Source organism: Mustela nivalis (assembly GCF_964662115.1).
Source record: "Mustela nivalis genome assembly, chromosome: 7".
NCBI classification, from domain to species: Eukaryota; Metazoa; Chordata; class Mammalia; order Carnivora; family Mustelidae; genus Mustela; species Mustela nivalis.
This window is the reverse complement of record NC_139026.1, coordinates 3,701,646-3,714,466: the sequence shown is the minus strand read 5'-3', so window position 1 is coordinate 3,714,466 and position 12,821 is coordinate 3,701,646. Positions and strand designations below refer to the sequence as shown.

General features: G+C 50.6%; 1 protein-coding gene across 1 annotated transcript in view; it reads left to right on the top strand.

Moving 5' to 3' along the window:
* Positions 1-12,821, top strand: part of ATXN10 (ataxin 10) — a 159,685-nt gene that overhangs the window by 16,159 nt on the left and 130,705 nt on the right. The window contains exons 2-3 of the mRNA XM_082739628.1: positions 5,153-5,344; positions 10,723-10,805. Coding sequence (XP_082595754.1) covers positions 5,153-5,344; positions 10,723-10,805 — 275 coding nt within the window. The remainder of the gene's footprint in view (positions 1-5,152; positions 5,345-10,722; positions 10,806-12,821) is intronic.

Here is a 12,821-nt window from a genome sequence, read left to right as displayed (position 1 = left end):
AGAGTCTGATCTTTGCTTATTCTGTCTCTGCCGTTCTTGTCCTAGAAAAGGGCGCTAATTGGTCTCCTGGTGCCTTCTCTTCATCCCCTGTGGTTTGTTCATCACAGAGCAGCCAGAGGGGTCCCCCAGAATGCAGGGCACTAGAGCCTTCTGGGGCTTTCCCGTTAGGATACAAGCCAGGATCCTTCTACCCTGCACGGTGTGGTTCCGGCTTGCCTCCGACTCAGTTTACCTTTCCATTCCCTCGCCGGGCTGCCTTTCCGCGAGCCCTCCGCCTTCCCTGTGATGCACCAGGTACGCCTTCGCTTTCCATCCCCGTCTCCCAGGAAGGGGCCTGGCACTTCCTTATCCGGTTCTCTGCTCTGAGACCACTTTTCCAAATAAGGTTCTTAAGGAGGCCTTATATACGCAATCTTTCTCTGCCTGAGATGATAAAGACATTCTCCATATATTTTCTTCCAAAGCTTGATAGCTGTGGCTAACACGCCATCCTAGATGCATCTGGGGTGCCTTCCTCTGACCCCCCACAGAGCCCGTGGCCACGCTGTCACCCGTCGGGTTTCTTTGAAGGCAGTGCTGCTCCTGGACACGCCAGCCAGTGGTTTACCTGCCGGTTGCACCTTTTCTTGGCTTCTTTCACTCGGCATTGTGCATTTGCAGTCTGATTCGGATGAGAGGTGAATTTTGACTATCGTGAGGACAGTGAGAAGGGGGGAAGCGTGTCATTTTGGGGGGTGGGGGAGGGCTGATGTGTGTGGACTCTTTAAAGCAGGGGTGCCAGACTGATCCTGGGGCCGCGGTGGGGCCCTGCCACCTTTTAAGAATGTCCGTGTCTGTCTTTTCCTTTTTTTTTTTCTTCTTCCTTAAATGGTCTATGAGTAGTTTTTACATTTTTAAGTGGTTGGAAGAAGTAAACTTTGGGGCACAAGAAAGCTGCATGAACTTTACATGTCAGTGTCCCCAAGGAGAGCTTTGTTAGCACTCAGCCATGTTTGTGCGCTCAGATGTCGTCTGCAGCTGCTTTTGCTCTGAGGGCGGCGTTGTCGAGTGGTGGCTGAGCCTGTCAGGCCCTCTAGTCCCAAGTGTTTACTCGCTGGCCTGTTCTCAGTAAATGGACTGGTCTGAGCCTTCAGGGACAGCTTGAGAGTCCCAGATGGAGCGGAAGAGGGAAAGCGGAGGGCTCCCAGGCCGGCAGAGATGAGCCTCCGAATTCTGCCCTCAGCTCTTTCCGGCAGGAAGGGCAAATGTTTTTATTTTCTGTTTTATTTTGTTCAGTCCAGCCTGGTCAGATCAGGGGGTGTGGGGGTGGGGGTGGGGCTGTGGTTTTAAATAACAGCCAGTGATTCTTAGTCTTGGAACTTGGCTGCAAGGTGTGAATCCTTCTTTTCTGGAGTAGGAAGTCTCAGCAGGGCAGGGCTGGGCTGGCCCCATGAGCCTTTGGCTTCCTTTTCAGGAGGAGGTCCAGCCTACGAATGACTGACGGGAAAAAGTGTGTGCCCATGGGACCGCGGGCCTGTCTAATCTCTGATATACGGTCACGGGGAGTTTTCTTTAATTTTACTGAGACGGGACTTGCCAAGATTCAACCTACAGATCTGTTCAGACTTGAAGGAAATGAAATTCTACCTTTTGTAGAATTCAAAGCCTTTTTTTTGTTTCTGTAATGTAACATTTCATTTGTACGTTGTCTTCGGGGTATGCATTCCTATCTAATAGGAGTGTCTAACAGTTGAATTTTAATTGTCCTCCTAAGTACTTTCTGCCTTCTGTGGATAAAGTAGCTAAGCTTTTTAAAGACTCTGAATATTTTGTGTTCGTTTGGTGAAAGCAGAAGTGACAGCAATTACTGTTATTAATAGTAACATTTGTAATGTGGGAGCGATTGATCTTTACTGCTCTGGGGTCTGTCGTTGATCATTTCAGGTCTTTAGCCGCAGTGCCTTGACGGTGAGCTTCAAACTTGAAGACAGAATACATTAGGGCTGTTGGGATCTGTTATACCAAATAACTTTCTTTCAAGGCTGTCGAGGAGGACAGATTGTACACAAGATTGTTGGGTGTTTCCCCAGTTCTTGGTGGTAGCGAATGAAAGCTCTTTCCCCACCTGGTGGAAGTTGATCAGGTATTGTACACAACGGTGGCGCGTAAAGTCTACAACCATTTATTGTATCGCTCTAGAGAACGGGTTTTTTCCTTCTCTTTCTAGGGGAGCGAGACATCTCTAACAGATAGTCTTTGCTCTCCGGAAATTTACGGGACGGTTATCAGTAGGGTTACATTTCCCCCTTTAGGGTCATCCATGATGTCATCCACGGAGAAGGAAAAATTTGATGTTTGTGAACTATCAGTCATAAGACGTCTACCATCTTTTGGAAAACATGTCCCTTTTCCGAGGGTAAAGGAGATGTGGAAGCCAGGACGCATGGATTTCCTGACCGGAGGGGGAGAGTCGGGCGGATGCCTGGGTAGGTCTCTTTCTGCCGCTGCTGCAGCCCCGGGTGCGAGCGCCGCTGCTCACCTGCTCAGGTCCCGCCCAGTGCGCATCCGTGAGGCAGGCAGATGCCACCGAGCGCGCTGGTGCCTCGTCGCTGTTGGCAGCTTGAGTCAGTACGATTAGTGGATGCCAGTTCTGGGCCCTAGAGGTAGGGAAATACAGAGGATAGGCTCTGTTTCCCGGTGGTTTATGGGCCAGCCGGGGAGCTGTGCTGGAGAAGGGAGTATAGTCTTACGTAGTCCGTCTTACGGGCGGAGTGACAGAGGGACGTTGACGGGGGCGCTGGTCCACCTGGAGAAGTGGAGAGTTTCTCCGGCCTGGGAGTTTTCCAAAGGCTTCAGGAAGGAGATGCAGGATTTTGCAGGCGGACACTTGGGTGGGCGTTGTGTAGAAGGCGCATTTGGGGGGAGGGCATACGTTGGAGCAGAGAGGTTTGCAAATGCCTGGTGTTTTCAGGAATCCATGGGTGCGCAGCCCCGGGAGAGCAAATGGCAGTGCTCACAGCCCCAGGCGGTCCTACTTCTCTTCACGGCACAAGCGCGAATTGCCGTGTGCCCAGGGAGGGCTACCATGATGATTCTCTGGCAGCCGTTAATAGTTACTTTAGGAAGATGGCAGTCGGCCTTAGCTCAGCTAAACATTTTTCTTTTGGTTAAAAGTCTAACCAAGGAGAAAGGCCTGGCGCACATGTGACACATTATTGTGCAGCCTCGGGAGTCACTCATAGGATAGGTTCTCGAACTTACTAATTGTTGCGTGGTTGGAATATCAGTCCTCCAGTTTTCCCAAGAACAGTGGTTTTTTTTTTTTTCCCATCTTGCTTTTCCATCTACCACAGTTTGAGTCTGAAGCTTTCGATGTGATGGCTTCGGGGAAGACCGTTCACAGTAGCGAGGTAGTGTCCGTGTGAGGTTACCTTGCGAAGGACGGGTGGGGAGAGGTCACGTCGGCTTCTTGATCCTGGGCCAGATGATGCCGTCTCAGTAGGAAAAAGAGGCGTTATTGCATGCGATTCAGGCAGTTGCTTCTTTTATCTGACCGTGACATTCCATGACGGCTGCCATCGAAACCTTGCGCAGTGGGGGCACATGAGGAGACTTACTCCCTGTTGGAGCACTCCTGATCACTCTCAGCATCCTTTGACGTGTTTGAAACTCTTTGGTCTTTTCTTAGCATGTCAATGTCTGCACTCTATTTAGTACTCCTTAAAGATGTCTGGAGAGTGTTCGCGAATTTTCTTTATGGCAAATCGTCACTGAAAATGGCTTACGTGGGTAATTGTTTCTTACAGTCCCTGAGATGGGGTGAGTACCGTACCCTTGGGCTTTTACCGTTTCATTTGGTCACCCAGTCGCTGACAAATCATGTGACTTACGTCCTCTGTCCATGAGCTGAAAAGATGCCAGTTGCAGGACAGGGACTTGGGGTCCTGAAGCTCAAGGAGGGGCAAGTCTCTGGGCCCTGCCCTGCGCGGGGGAGATGCGTGGAGGGGCTCTGCCAGCCCCTGAGCTGGCCCAGTGACTTGGGTGGCTTGGTGTCCACGGTTTGTGTGGACTGGGGGCTCCCTGCTGACCTGGCACAGGGGAGGAAGAGCTGCAGGGTGCCGGGCTGGCGTCACCCGGGCCAGAGGCGAGCATTCGTGCGGTCAGGGTCCTCGGCAAGAAGCTCCCCAGCTGTCCGGCACAGCAGTCGCTCTTCTGACTGTCAGACAGGGGCTGCTGCTTCAGGAGACTCGTGGGGCGAGGAAGGCGGCTTCACGTTTTTGAGCCACGTTGCACGAAATGGCTTACCTTTGTAGCCCTGTAGTGGTTGCCGGTGTGGGCCTTGCTCCTGGGAGGAGAGCATGTGGGAGCTGAGATGCCCCGGGGGACTGGCCACATGTTCATTTTTCTCCCCTGGGCATGCGTTCTCGGTGGAAGGACGCCCTCGCTCGCTCGCTGCTTGCTCGCCCTCTCCCCCTCTCCCCCTCCCCCTCTCCCCTTCTCCCCCTCTCCCCTTCTCCCCTTCTCCCCTCCTCCCCCTTCTCCCCATCTCAGTCTCTGTGTGTTTCTCCCAGTTTATCTCCTCCCTCCCTCCTCCTCTCTCCCTCTCCCCTGTGCAGTCCAGTATATACCGGCCGTATTGCTGGCTTCTCTGTATCTAGAAAATGAACAGTGAGCGGGTTGGCCTCCCAGACAGCTTAATGAATAGTGTTTCTGGAAATTGTATTTTGGTACATGTTGGGCGGTGGTGGGTGTGGCTAGATTGTCTTTCTAGAACAGAGAATGTAGATCTTCTGTTTTGATTAAGGACGGATCCCCAAGCACAGACCCTCCCCGGAGACGGGCATCTGGGTTGTCGCAGGCGGTGCGGGCACCACGTCAGATGGCTTCTTTCAGAAATGGGGCTCTGCCCGTTATTAGCCCAGTGATACGGGCAAGTTACTCAATTCCTCTCGGTTTCACTTGTCTTAATAACACATGAAAAGGTTTCTGAGAATGTGTCTGGCTAAGCGCTCCCGGTTTGTAGCTCTTTGATTTTGTGCTGTAAGTTACAGAGTGAGAACAGACAGGTTGGCCCGCCGGTCCATGGAAGTAAGTGCAAGCAGCTTTCTGAATAGGACATTCAGTGATTAGATTTGTTTTCCTCTGGTTTGTAACAGTTTCATCCTTTTTTCAGAGAAACTGCACCCAGGACTATCTTCCAGAGAGTCCTGGACATCTTGAAGAAATCTTCGCATGCGGTTGAGCTGGCCTGCAGAGACCCGTCCCAGGCGGAGCATCTGGCGTCCAGCCTGCAGCTGATAACGGAGTGCTTCCGCTGTCTCCGGAATGCCTGCATCGAGTGTCCTGTGAACCAGAACTCTATCAGGTAGCCTTCTTTGTGGTGCCCACTGATCCTCTGATCCTCTTTCCTTGCGTATGTGAGTGCTGGGCTGTCTTGCAGGTTTACGGGCAAGAAATAGTTTGGGGATCACAGTGTTATTACCCAGTGGTAACCACAAGGCTAGATTCCGTCTCCAGGCGACAGGCACCCTGCGGTCTTGCCACTGGACACTTGCAGGCGAGCATATAAACGGTACGACCTATGACAGAGTGTTTTTAACATTAGGTGTTACATACAAAGGTTCTTTCTTCTTTGTATTTCTAATGTATGTTTTGAACTCTTAGGTTATAGACATACAGCACAGTGATTTCAACTTAATTTTAATTCTCCAATCCTGGATTCTGCCTTTCTAAAGGCGCATGCAGTTCTGGGCCTCACTTTTCGTAGCTGTAAATATTTAGCTTTAGTGTTTTAATTAGTTAGCCTGTGTTGGCTTGGAACAAGGAGCGTGCCTTGTAGATTTCTAAGATGGCCTATTCTAAGATTTCCTTTAGACCGTGCAGAGGTGCGAGCTCTCCTTCCGCCTGTTTTAGAAGGGGCACCTTGTTGGAAGTAGTTAAGAAGAGAATTGCCAGATGCTGTTCCCGTTCTTTTGCTTGTTGGTCTCCCCTCCCAGAGCTGAGCACCATTCCTCTTCGGTTTAATGGAATCTGCTTTTTTTTTTTTTAAAGATGTTATTTATTTGACAGACAGAGATCACAAGTAGGCAGAGAGGCAGGCAGAGAGAGAGAGGAGGCAGCAGGCTCCCCGCTGAGCAGGGAGCCCGATGCAGGGCTCAATCCCAGGACCCTGAGATCATGACCTGAGCTGAAGGCAGAGGCTTTAACCCACCGAGCCACCCAGGTGCCCCTGGAATGTGCTTTTTATTACAAATTTTTACTTGAGATGAAATCGGAAGCCACAAAGAGCACGTTCCCCTTTCTTTCCTGGGCTTGAAGTAGACAGAGCCTCCAGGCCTCTCTCGCTGCTGCGGTGGGTGGAGCTGGGCTAGTCCAGAGCCTCTTGAGGGACCCCCTTTGCTGCCTAGACAGTCTTCAACCTGAGGCTTTGATGTGATGAGTGAGAGTTTTAAGATCAAGGGGCGGGGGGAGAATGCCGAGGTTGTTTCACTCCATACTGAGCAGACCCTGCTGTCCGTTTTGCAGGTAAATGCATAGAAATGGTAATAATGTTGCTAATAATAGTTTACATCTTAAAATATAACTAGTTAATGTGCTAGAAACCGAAGCCAGGGGCAGAGGCTAGTTTGTTTTGTCCCTTTCTGGGCAGGGGAGCCCCTCTGATGTGATCGGGGAGGAAAGGGAGAGCCTTAGAACAGAAACTCTTTTTTTTTTTTTTTTTTTTTAATATTTTATTTATTTGACAGAGATCACAAGTAGGCAGAGAGGCAGGCAGAGAGAGAGAGAGGAGGAAGCAGGCTCCCCACGGAGCAGAGTCCGATGCGGGGCTCGATCCCAGGACCCTGGGATCATGACCCGAGCCGAAGGCAGAGGCTTTAACCCACTGAGCCACCCAGGCGCCCCAGAACAGAAACTCTTGAGTACGGGCTGGCGAATTCATCGTGGTGCCTGGCTCGCCTCGCTGGGAAGGATGCGAGCATTCGGTGGGCCTGCCCTCCACACCGGGCTTTGTCCCCAGGGCTTAACTGCAGTGTCTTATTTTATTTTTAGAACAAACCCAAGAAATAGCATGCTACTGTTTTCCCACTTTTACAGAAGAAGAAACTGTGGCTCGGGTTAAGGAACTTGCCCGACAGTCCCTCATTCCATGAACAGTAGACGAGCCAGGGAACGCTCTCTGGGACTCCGGAGCTCAGCTTGAAAGCGGTTGTCGTATCTGCCTAGAGACACCTGCTAACCCTGTCGTGGGTGACTGCTCGGTCCCTTGAACAGCCACGGGACCCTATATCGGGACCCTGACCTTCATGAGCACCGGTCTTCCCCTCTGGAAGTCAGGGCAAGCAGGATCTCCCACCCAGGGCTGTGGGTGTTTCAGATGAGATTGCTTAACGCCACTTGCCTCCTCCGCTCTGCCCAGGTTCCCCGGTGGCCTGGTTCTGCCCTCAGGAATGCTAGCGCACTCGAAGTGTACGATAATACAACTTCCTTTGCAGTTCATTTCTATTTGCTTTTCCTGATTATACAAGTAATACGCAAACTATAAAAATTCAAGCACTGCAAGGAAAAATAGTGTGGCAGATGAGATACCAGCTGTCTTCTGGCAGGGCCATCCCAGCAAGCACCATACTCCTCTGGGAGGTGGGCACTAAGCCGCTCTTCGGCCGTGGGGAGGGAAGAGAGGACCCAGACCCTCTTGTTCTTTAAGGAGTGAGTGTCGTGGCTTCATTCTGCTTCTCGTGGGGAAGTGAAGGCAGGGAGCCGTCGAGGTTTCCTTTGCTGCTCTAACAGATTGCTGCAGACTTGGTGGCTTGCTTGAACACCAAGTCTTTCTTATCTTCTTTTTCTGAGTCAGAAGTCCAAAATCAGCGAGAACCAGTGGGGCTGGTAGTAGACATTCTTTAGCAGAGAATCCGTTCTCTTGTTTTTCTACCTTCTGGAGCCTGCCTGGGTCCTTGCTTACGGCTCCGTCCTCCCCGCCTCCAAGCAACACCAGAGAATCTTCCAGTCCCTTTGCAGCTCCCACCATCCTGCACCCCTGATAAGGACTCTTAGGATTAATGATGCCCTAGCCAGTATCTAGGATAATCTCCCCCTCTCAGAACCAGTAATCATACCTAAAAAGTCTCTTCTGATTTTTTTTTGACCAACTTTGATTCTCAGCGGCAGCTGCGGGTCTAGACTCATTTCCGTTCAGACACCACCCGCCTGGAATCAGTGCCATCAGATCCCATAACGTAAAGGACTTGGTCCCATAAGATAGCCCCACTTGAGATGCGAACCAGTTGCCATTTCTGCTTAGCTGACAAGTTCCGAGGTTCCCGTGACACTTCTCGGGTTTGATACAACGGTTCCCAGGACTCAGAGAGGCACTTGCCATACGGTTACCAGTTTCCTGTGAAGGACACAACTTTGGGATACCCAAAGAGAGGAGCTACGTAGGACAAGTGGGTCGCTGCAGGGCGGTCTTGCTCCCTCTGATGTGTTCACTAGCCCACAGAGAAGTTTTCCAAACTTGTCATTTTGTGGGGGTCTTTATGGAGCTTCTGTCACATAGGCTTGATTGGAAAAATTGTTGTCTGTTGGTGATGGAACTCAATCTCTAGACCTTTCTCCTCCGCAGAGGTCTGGAGGTTGGGGCTGAATGTTACAGTCCCATAATCACTTGGTTGGTCCCTCTGGGGATCAGTCAGCCCCGCTGTGAGGCCACGTGGAGGCCCCATTAGAGCCGCCTTATCAGGATAAACCCACTTGTGGTTGAGAGGGGCTTGCTCTAAATATCAAAAAACTCCTTATCACACTGGAAATTCCAAGGGTTTTAGGTGCTCTGTGCTAGGAACGTGGGACAAAGACCAAAAACACATTTCTTAATATACCACATCTCTTTGGTCATATAAGAGAGCATAATTACAGGTTCCAGAGTTGAGGGTGTGGATATCTTTCGGGGGCCATTCTCCCTACCATGGTCCACCCTGGAGCCCCTAGAGAGTCAGTATACAGAATGCCTTCAGCCCTTCCCAGTGCCCCACATTTTTGACCCCGACAACATTAGCTGGAGTCCAGAATCTCATCTAAGTCTCATCAGCTAAAAGTCCCGAATTGCATTACTCAGTTTTCTCAATTACTCACATGTCCGATTCTGGATGGAGCACATCCATTCTGGGGTAGAATTCGACTGTATTGGTGCAGCTGTGAAACTGGACAGGTTCTCTGCTCCCCAAATGCAGTTTGGGGCAGGCCTAGGGTAACTGTTTTGGACATTATCCTTTGAAAGAGGAGAAAATCGAAGGAAAAGAGGAATCACTGATCCCAAGCAAAGCAGTTTCAGAATCCCATCTGGCAAAAAACTCAGTTCGGTTTCCAGGCCTGGGAAGAGTCATCTGTGGCTTGAGGCTGTGCCCTTGGCCCTGCCCTCAGAGTCAGCCTTCCTTTTTCCCCAAGGGAGCATGTGTTTGCACCTGAGTCATTCTATCAGCCTACTTCCCGCTAGTAGAATTTTGGGAGTTTGACACTTTTTTTTTTTTTAAATTTCATCCTTTCTCTGTGCCTTTTGTCCAAGCTGGCAGACTTTCTTCTCCCGGTAAAACATTTTTAACAACCGTGTGGGTCTCACGTGTCTGTCATGGGGATTCCCATCGTTAGACAAGAGGGTCCTACACCGAGCTTTCGTAGATAACCCCGTCTCTACTCCTGGGTTCTGCTGAGGTGACAGAAGGGAGTGGGTCCCACCCTAATCTGCTCAAAGAGCCCCTCCTCACCTGGGACTCAACACTGACCTTCTGATTCTTCCCAGGCAGGAGCAAAAGCTGTGCAGCTAACCCCTTGGCTTTCTCGGCAGAGCACGCTTTCTTGCCACTGACTGTCCCAGTTTTAGTGTCTTTTGCCATCTGGCTAGACTGAGAATTCTCCGAAGCAAGACCTGGTTCTCTCTTCATCTCCCTTCTGTTAGGTGCAGCAGGAAGTGGAGCACTCAGGTCCCACCATAATCGTGGCTCAGCTCAACATCCGAGTTCATCATTTTGCTGAGCTTCTGCGCCTGTGGGAAGAGGGTCCTCTTTCCCCGGTTTCCAGGGATTGGTTCCTCACTTCTGAGCCCTCACTGGCAGTGCCTTCGGCATCCACGTGCCCACCAGAAGTCTAAAAGCTTCTAGCATTTCAGAGGCTGCTCACTGTTCTTCTGGCCCCTGCTCCCTGCCAGATTCCAGAGCTGCTCCCATGTGTGCGGGTGTTTATATGTGCATCACCGCTTCTGCTTCCCCAAATCTGATTGCTTTCCTCCTGCTGTTGTGACACGTTACTCAACCCACTTTATGGCTTCAAACGACACAGATTTGTTATCTTTTGGTTCAGGAATTCAGAAGGCTGGAATGGGTCACCATGGCCGAGTTCCCTTTGGAGGCTCTCGGGGAAAATCCATTTCCTGGCCTTTTCTAGAAGCTTCTAGAAGTTGCTGGCATTTCTGGGCTCATGTTCCCTTCCCCAACTCTGACACCCTCTTGTATTCCTCTTTTAAGGTGCCTGTGACCATATTGGTCCCACCTGGCTAGTCCAGGGTGATCTTTCCATCTCAAGATCCTGAATCCACTCACAGCCCGAAGTTCCCCTTTGCCTTGGGGGGGGTAACACGTCGGCAGGTTATGAGATTATGATGTGGAAAGTTTGCGGCTCTGTTCCCTGGATCATTTGAAACGCAGGCCTAAGAAAACTAATGGGTCTGACTCTGTCTTTTTAAAAAATCTCCTACAGGAACTTGGATACAATTGGCGTGGCTGTTGATCTGATTTTTCTTTTTCGTGAGCTACGGGTGGAGCAGGAGTCCCTGTTGACAGGTAACTTGTAACTTGTGGGATTCATGGGTTTCTCAGACCTTTGGAAAGGATTTAAAATCCACATCTTAGTTAAAGCAAATGTTTTGTATTTCATGATACAGAGAAACTTATTTGATGATGTTAGTGAATGATCATAAATGAAGTCACAGCTTCCTGTCCTCACTCTGTTGTGGGGTGAATTGTGCTCCCGGACTGTCCCCCAGTTCTGTACGGCGGAGCCCCGACTCCTGCCACTTGGGGATGTGACTGTGTTTGGAGACCGGGCCGTGAAAGAGCTAAATCCAGTAGAATGGAGTCCTGCAGGCGGGCCTAACCCGTGACGGCTGGGGTCCTTGTAAGAAGAGGAGGTCAGCACACAGACACACACAGAGGGACGACCACATGAGGACATGGCGAGAGGACCACCATCTGCAAGCCCAGGAAGGGGGCTCAGAAGGAACCAGCCCATCCCACACCTTGATCGTGGACGTTGAACCTCCTTCTCTGAGAAGATAAATCCATTGTTTACACCAAACAGTCTGGTGCTTTGTTAGGCCGGCCCTGCCCTCGCATAGTCATACAGTGTTTTGTGTGGACATGGCATGCCTGTCCTCGGTGCCAACTGTGATCCGGACGCTGAGCAGAGCAGACAAGAGTCTGTCTTCCGCATCATCCGCGCCCCTTCACACAAAGTGCTTGCTCTCTGTTATTTTGGGCAGCAGTAATTTCTCAGGTATTGTCAAGAAACCAGTAGGGTGTGGGGTTTCGTAGGAAAGTGTTTTTAAGATGTTAGAGATTTAAAGATCTTTTTGTAGCTCTAATTTATGATACACCAGAAGCCTCTGTGCTCAAGTTGGGGGATGAAAAATCAGTAGTAAGGTCCGGTCCAGATTTCACTGTTGCGTGGAAAAGTAGCTCTTCTTGAAGTTTCTGTGTGGTATGGTCATTCCGAAGGAGAGTTCAGAATGTAGTGCATTTTATAATGACTGAAAAGTGCTGATATGGTGGATAGTGGGTCCTGTGGTGGACAGAAGTGGGTTTCCCTGGCCACGAAGTATTTCTGAATGAGACACCTGAGAGGAAGCACCAGATGGACGCGGTGATTCAAGGGCCATCAGAGTGGGCCAGCCCTCCCCTGGCGCACTGAAGCCCATCCCTGTGTGGCCACTGAGCACCACGTCTCCTAAAATCGCCCCATCCCTGGCCTCCATCCTTCCATCGCACATCATGTGCTCTCCTGTCTTCCTGGGTGCTGACGGCTGCTCTGCTCCATCCCTGATCGGCCCCAGAAGACTTGTGTGATGTTTATGGGATAAAACAGTGTTTCGCAGGCTCAATTCTCTCTTCGCTGAAACAAGTCCATAATCTAACAGAAAATCTAAAGGAGGTGATTTCTGACACTTTTTAGGACCCAGTTTGTCAGTGGTAGAGAAATTGGTTGTGTGGTTGGCGGCCTGGCTTTTCACCACCAATTGGTACCAGCCAGAGGGCACGTGTTCATACACCTGTGTTGTGTTGTGTTTTGTTGTGTTATGTTGTTGTGTTGTGTTGTGTTGGTGTGTTTGGAACAGTTTACGGTTTCGGCAGCTGTGGTATGTTAGTTTAATTAAGGAATCCACCTTTTACTGACCTGACATTCACGCAGGCGACAAGTAACCTCTTTAAAGGGAACAGCCGTGGGGCCTTGAGAGCGTTCGCGGTGCCGTGCAGCCACCACATCTAACTGCACGCACTTCCGCGGTTCCGAGAGGACATCCTCTCCCCGCCGAGCAGCTGCTTTCCGTTCTCCCCTCTCCTGTGTCTGTCTCTGGATTTACCAGTTCTGGGTTTCTCATGGAAGTGGAGTCAGAGAGTCATGGGACCTGTGTGTCTGGCTTCTTTCAGGAAGCAGAATGTGTTTCCGAGTGTTTGCACATTGCTGCAGGTACTAGTACCTCAGTTATGTGACGACTGAATAAGACTCGGTGGTGTGCATGGGCCACATTTCATGAATCTGTTCACTGGTGGCCATTTGGGTGGTTTCCGCCATTTGGCGGT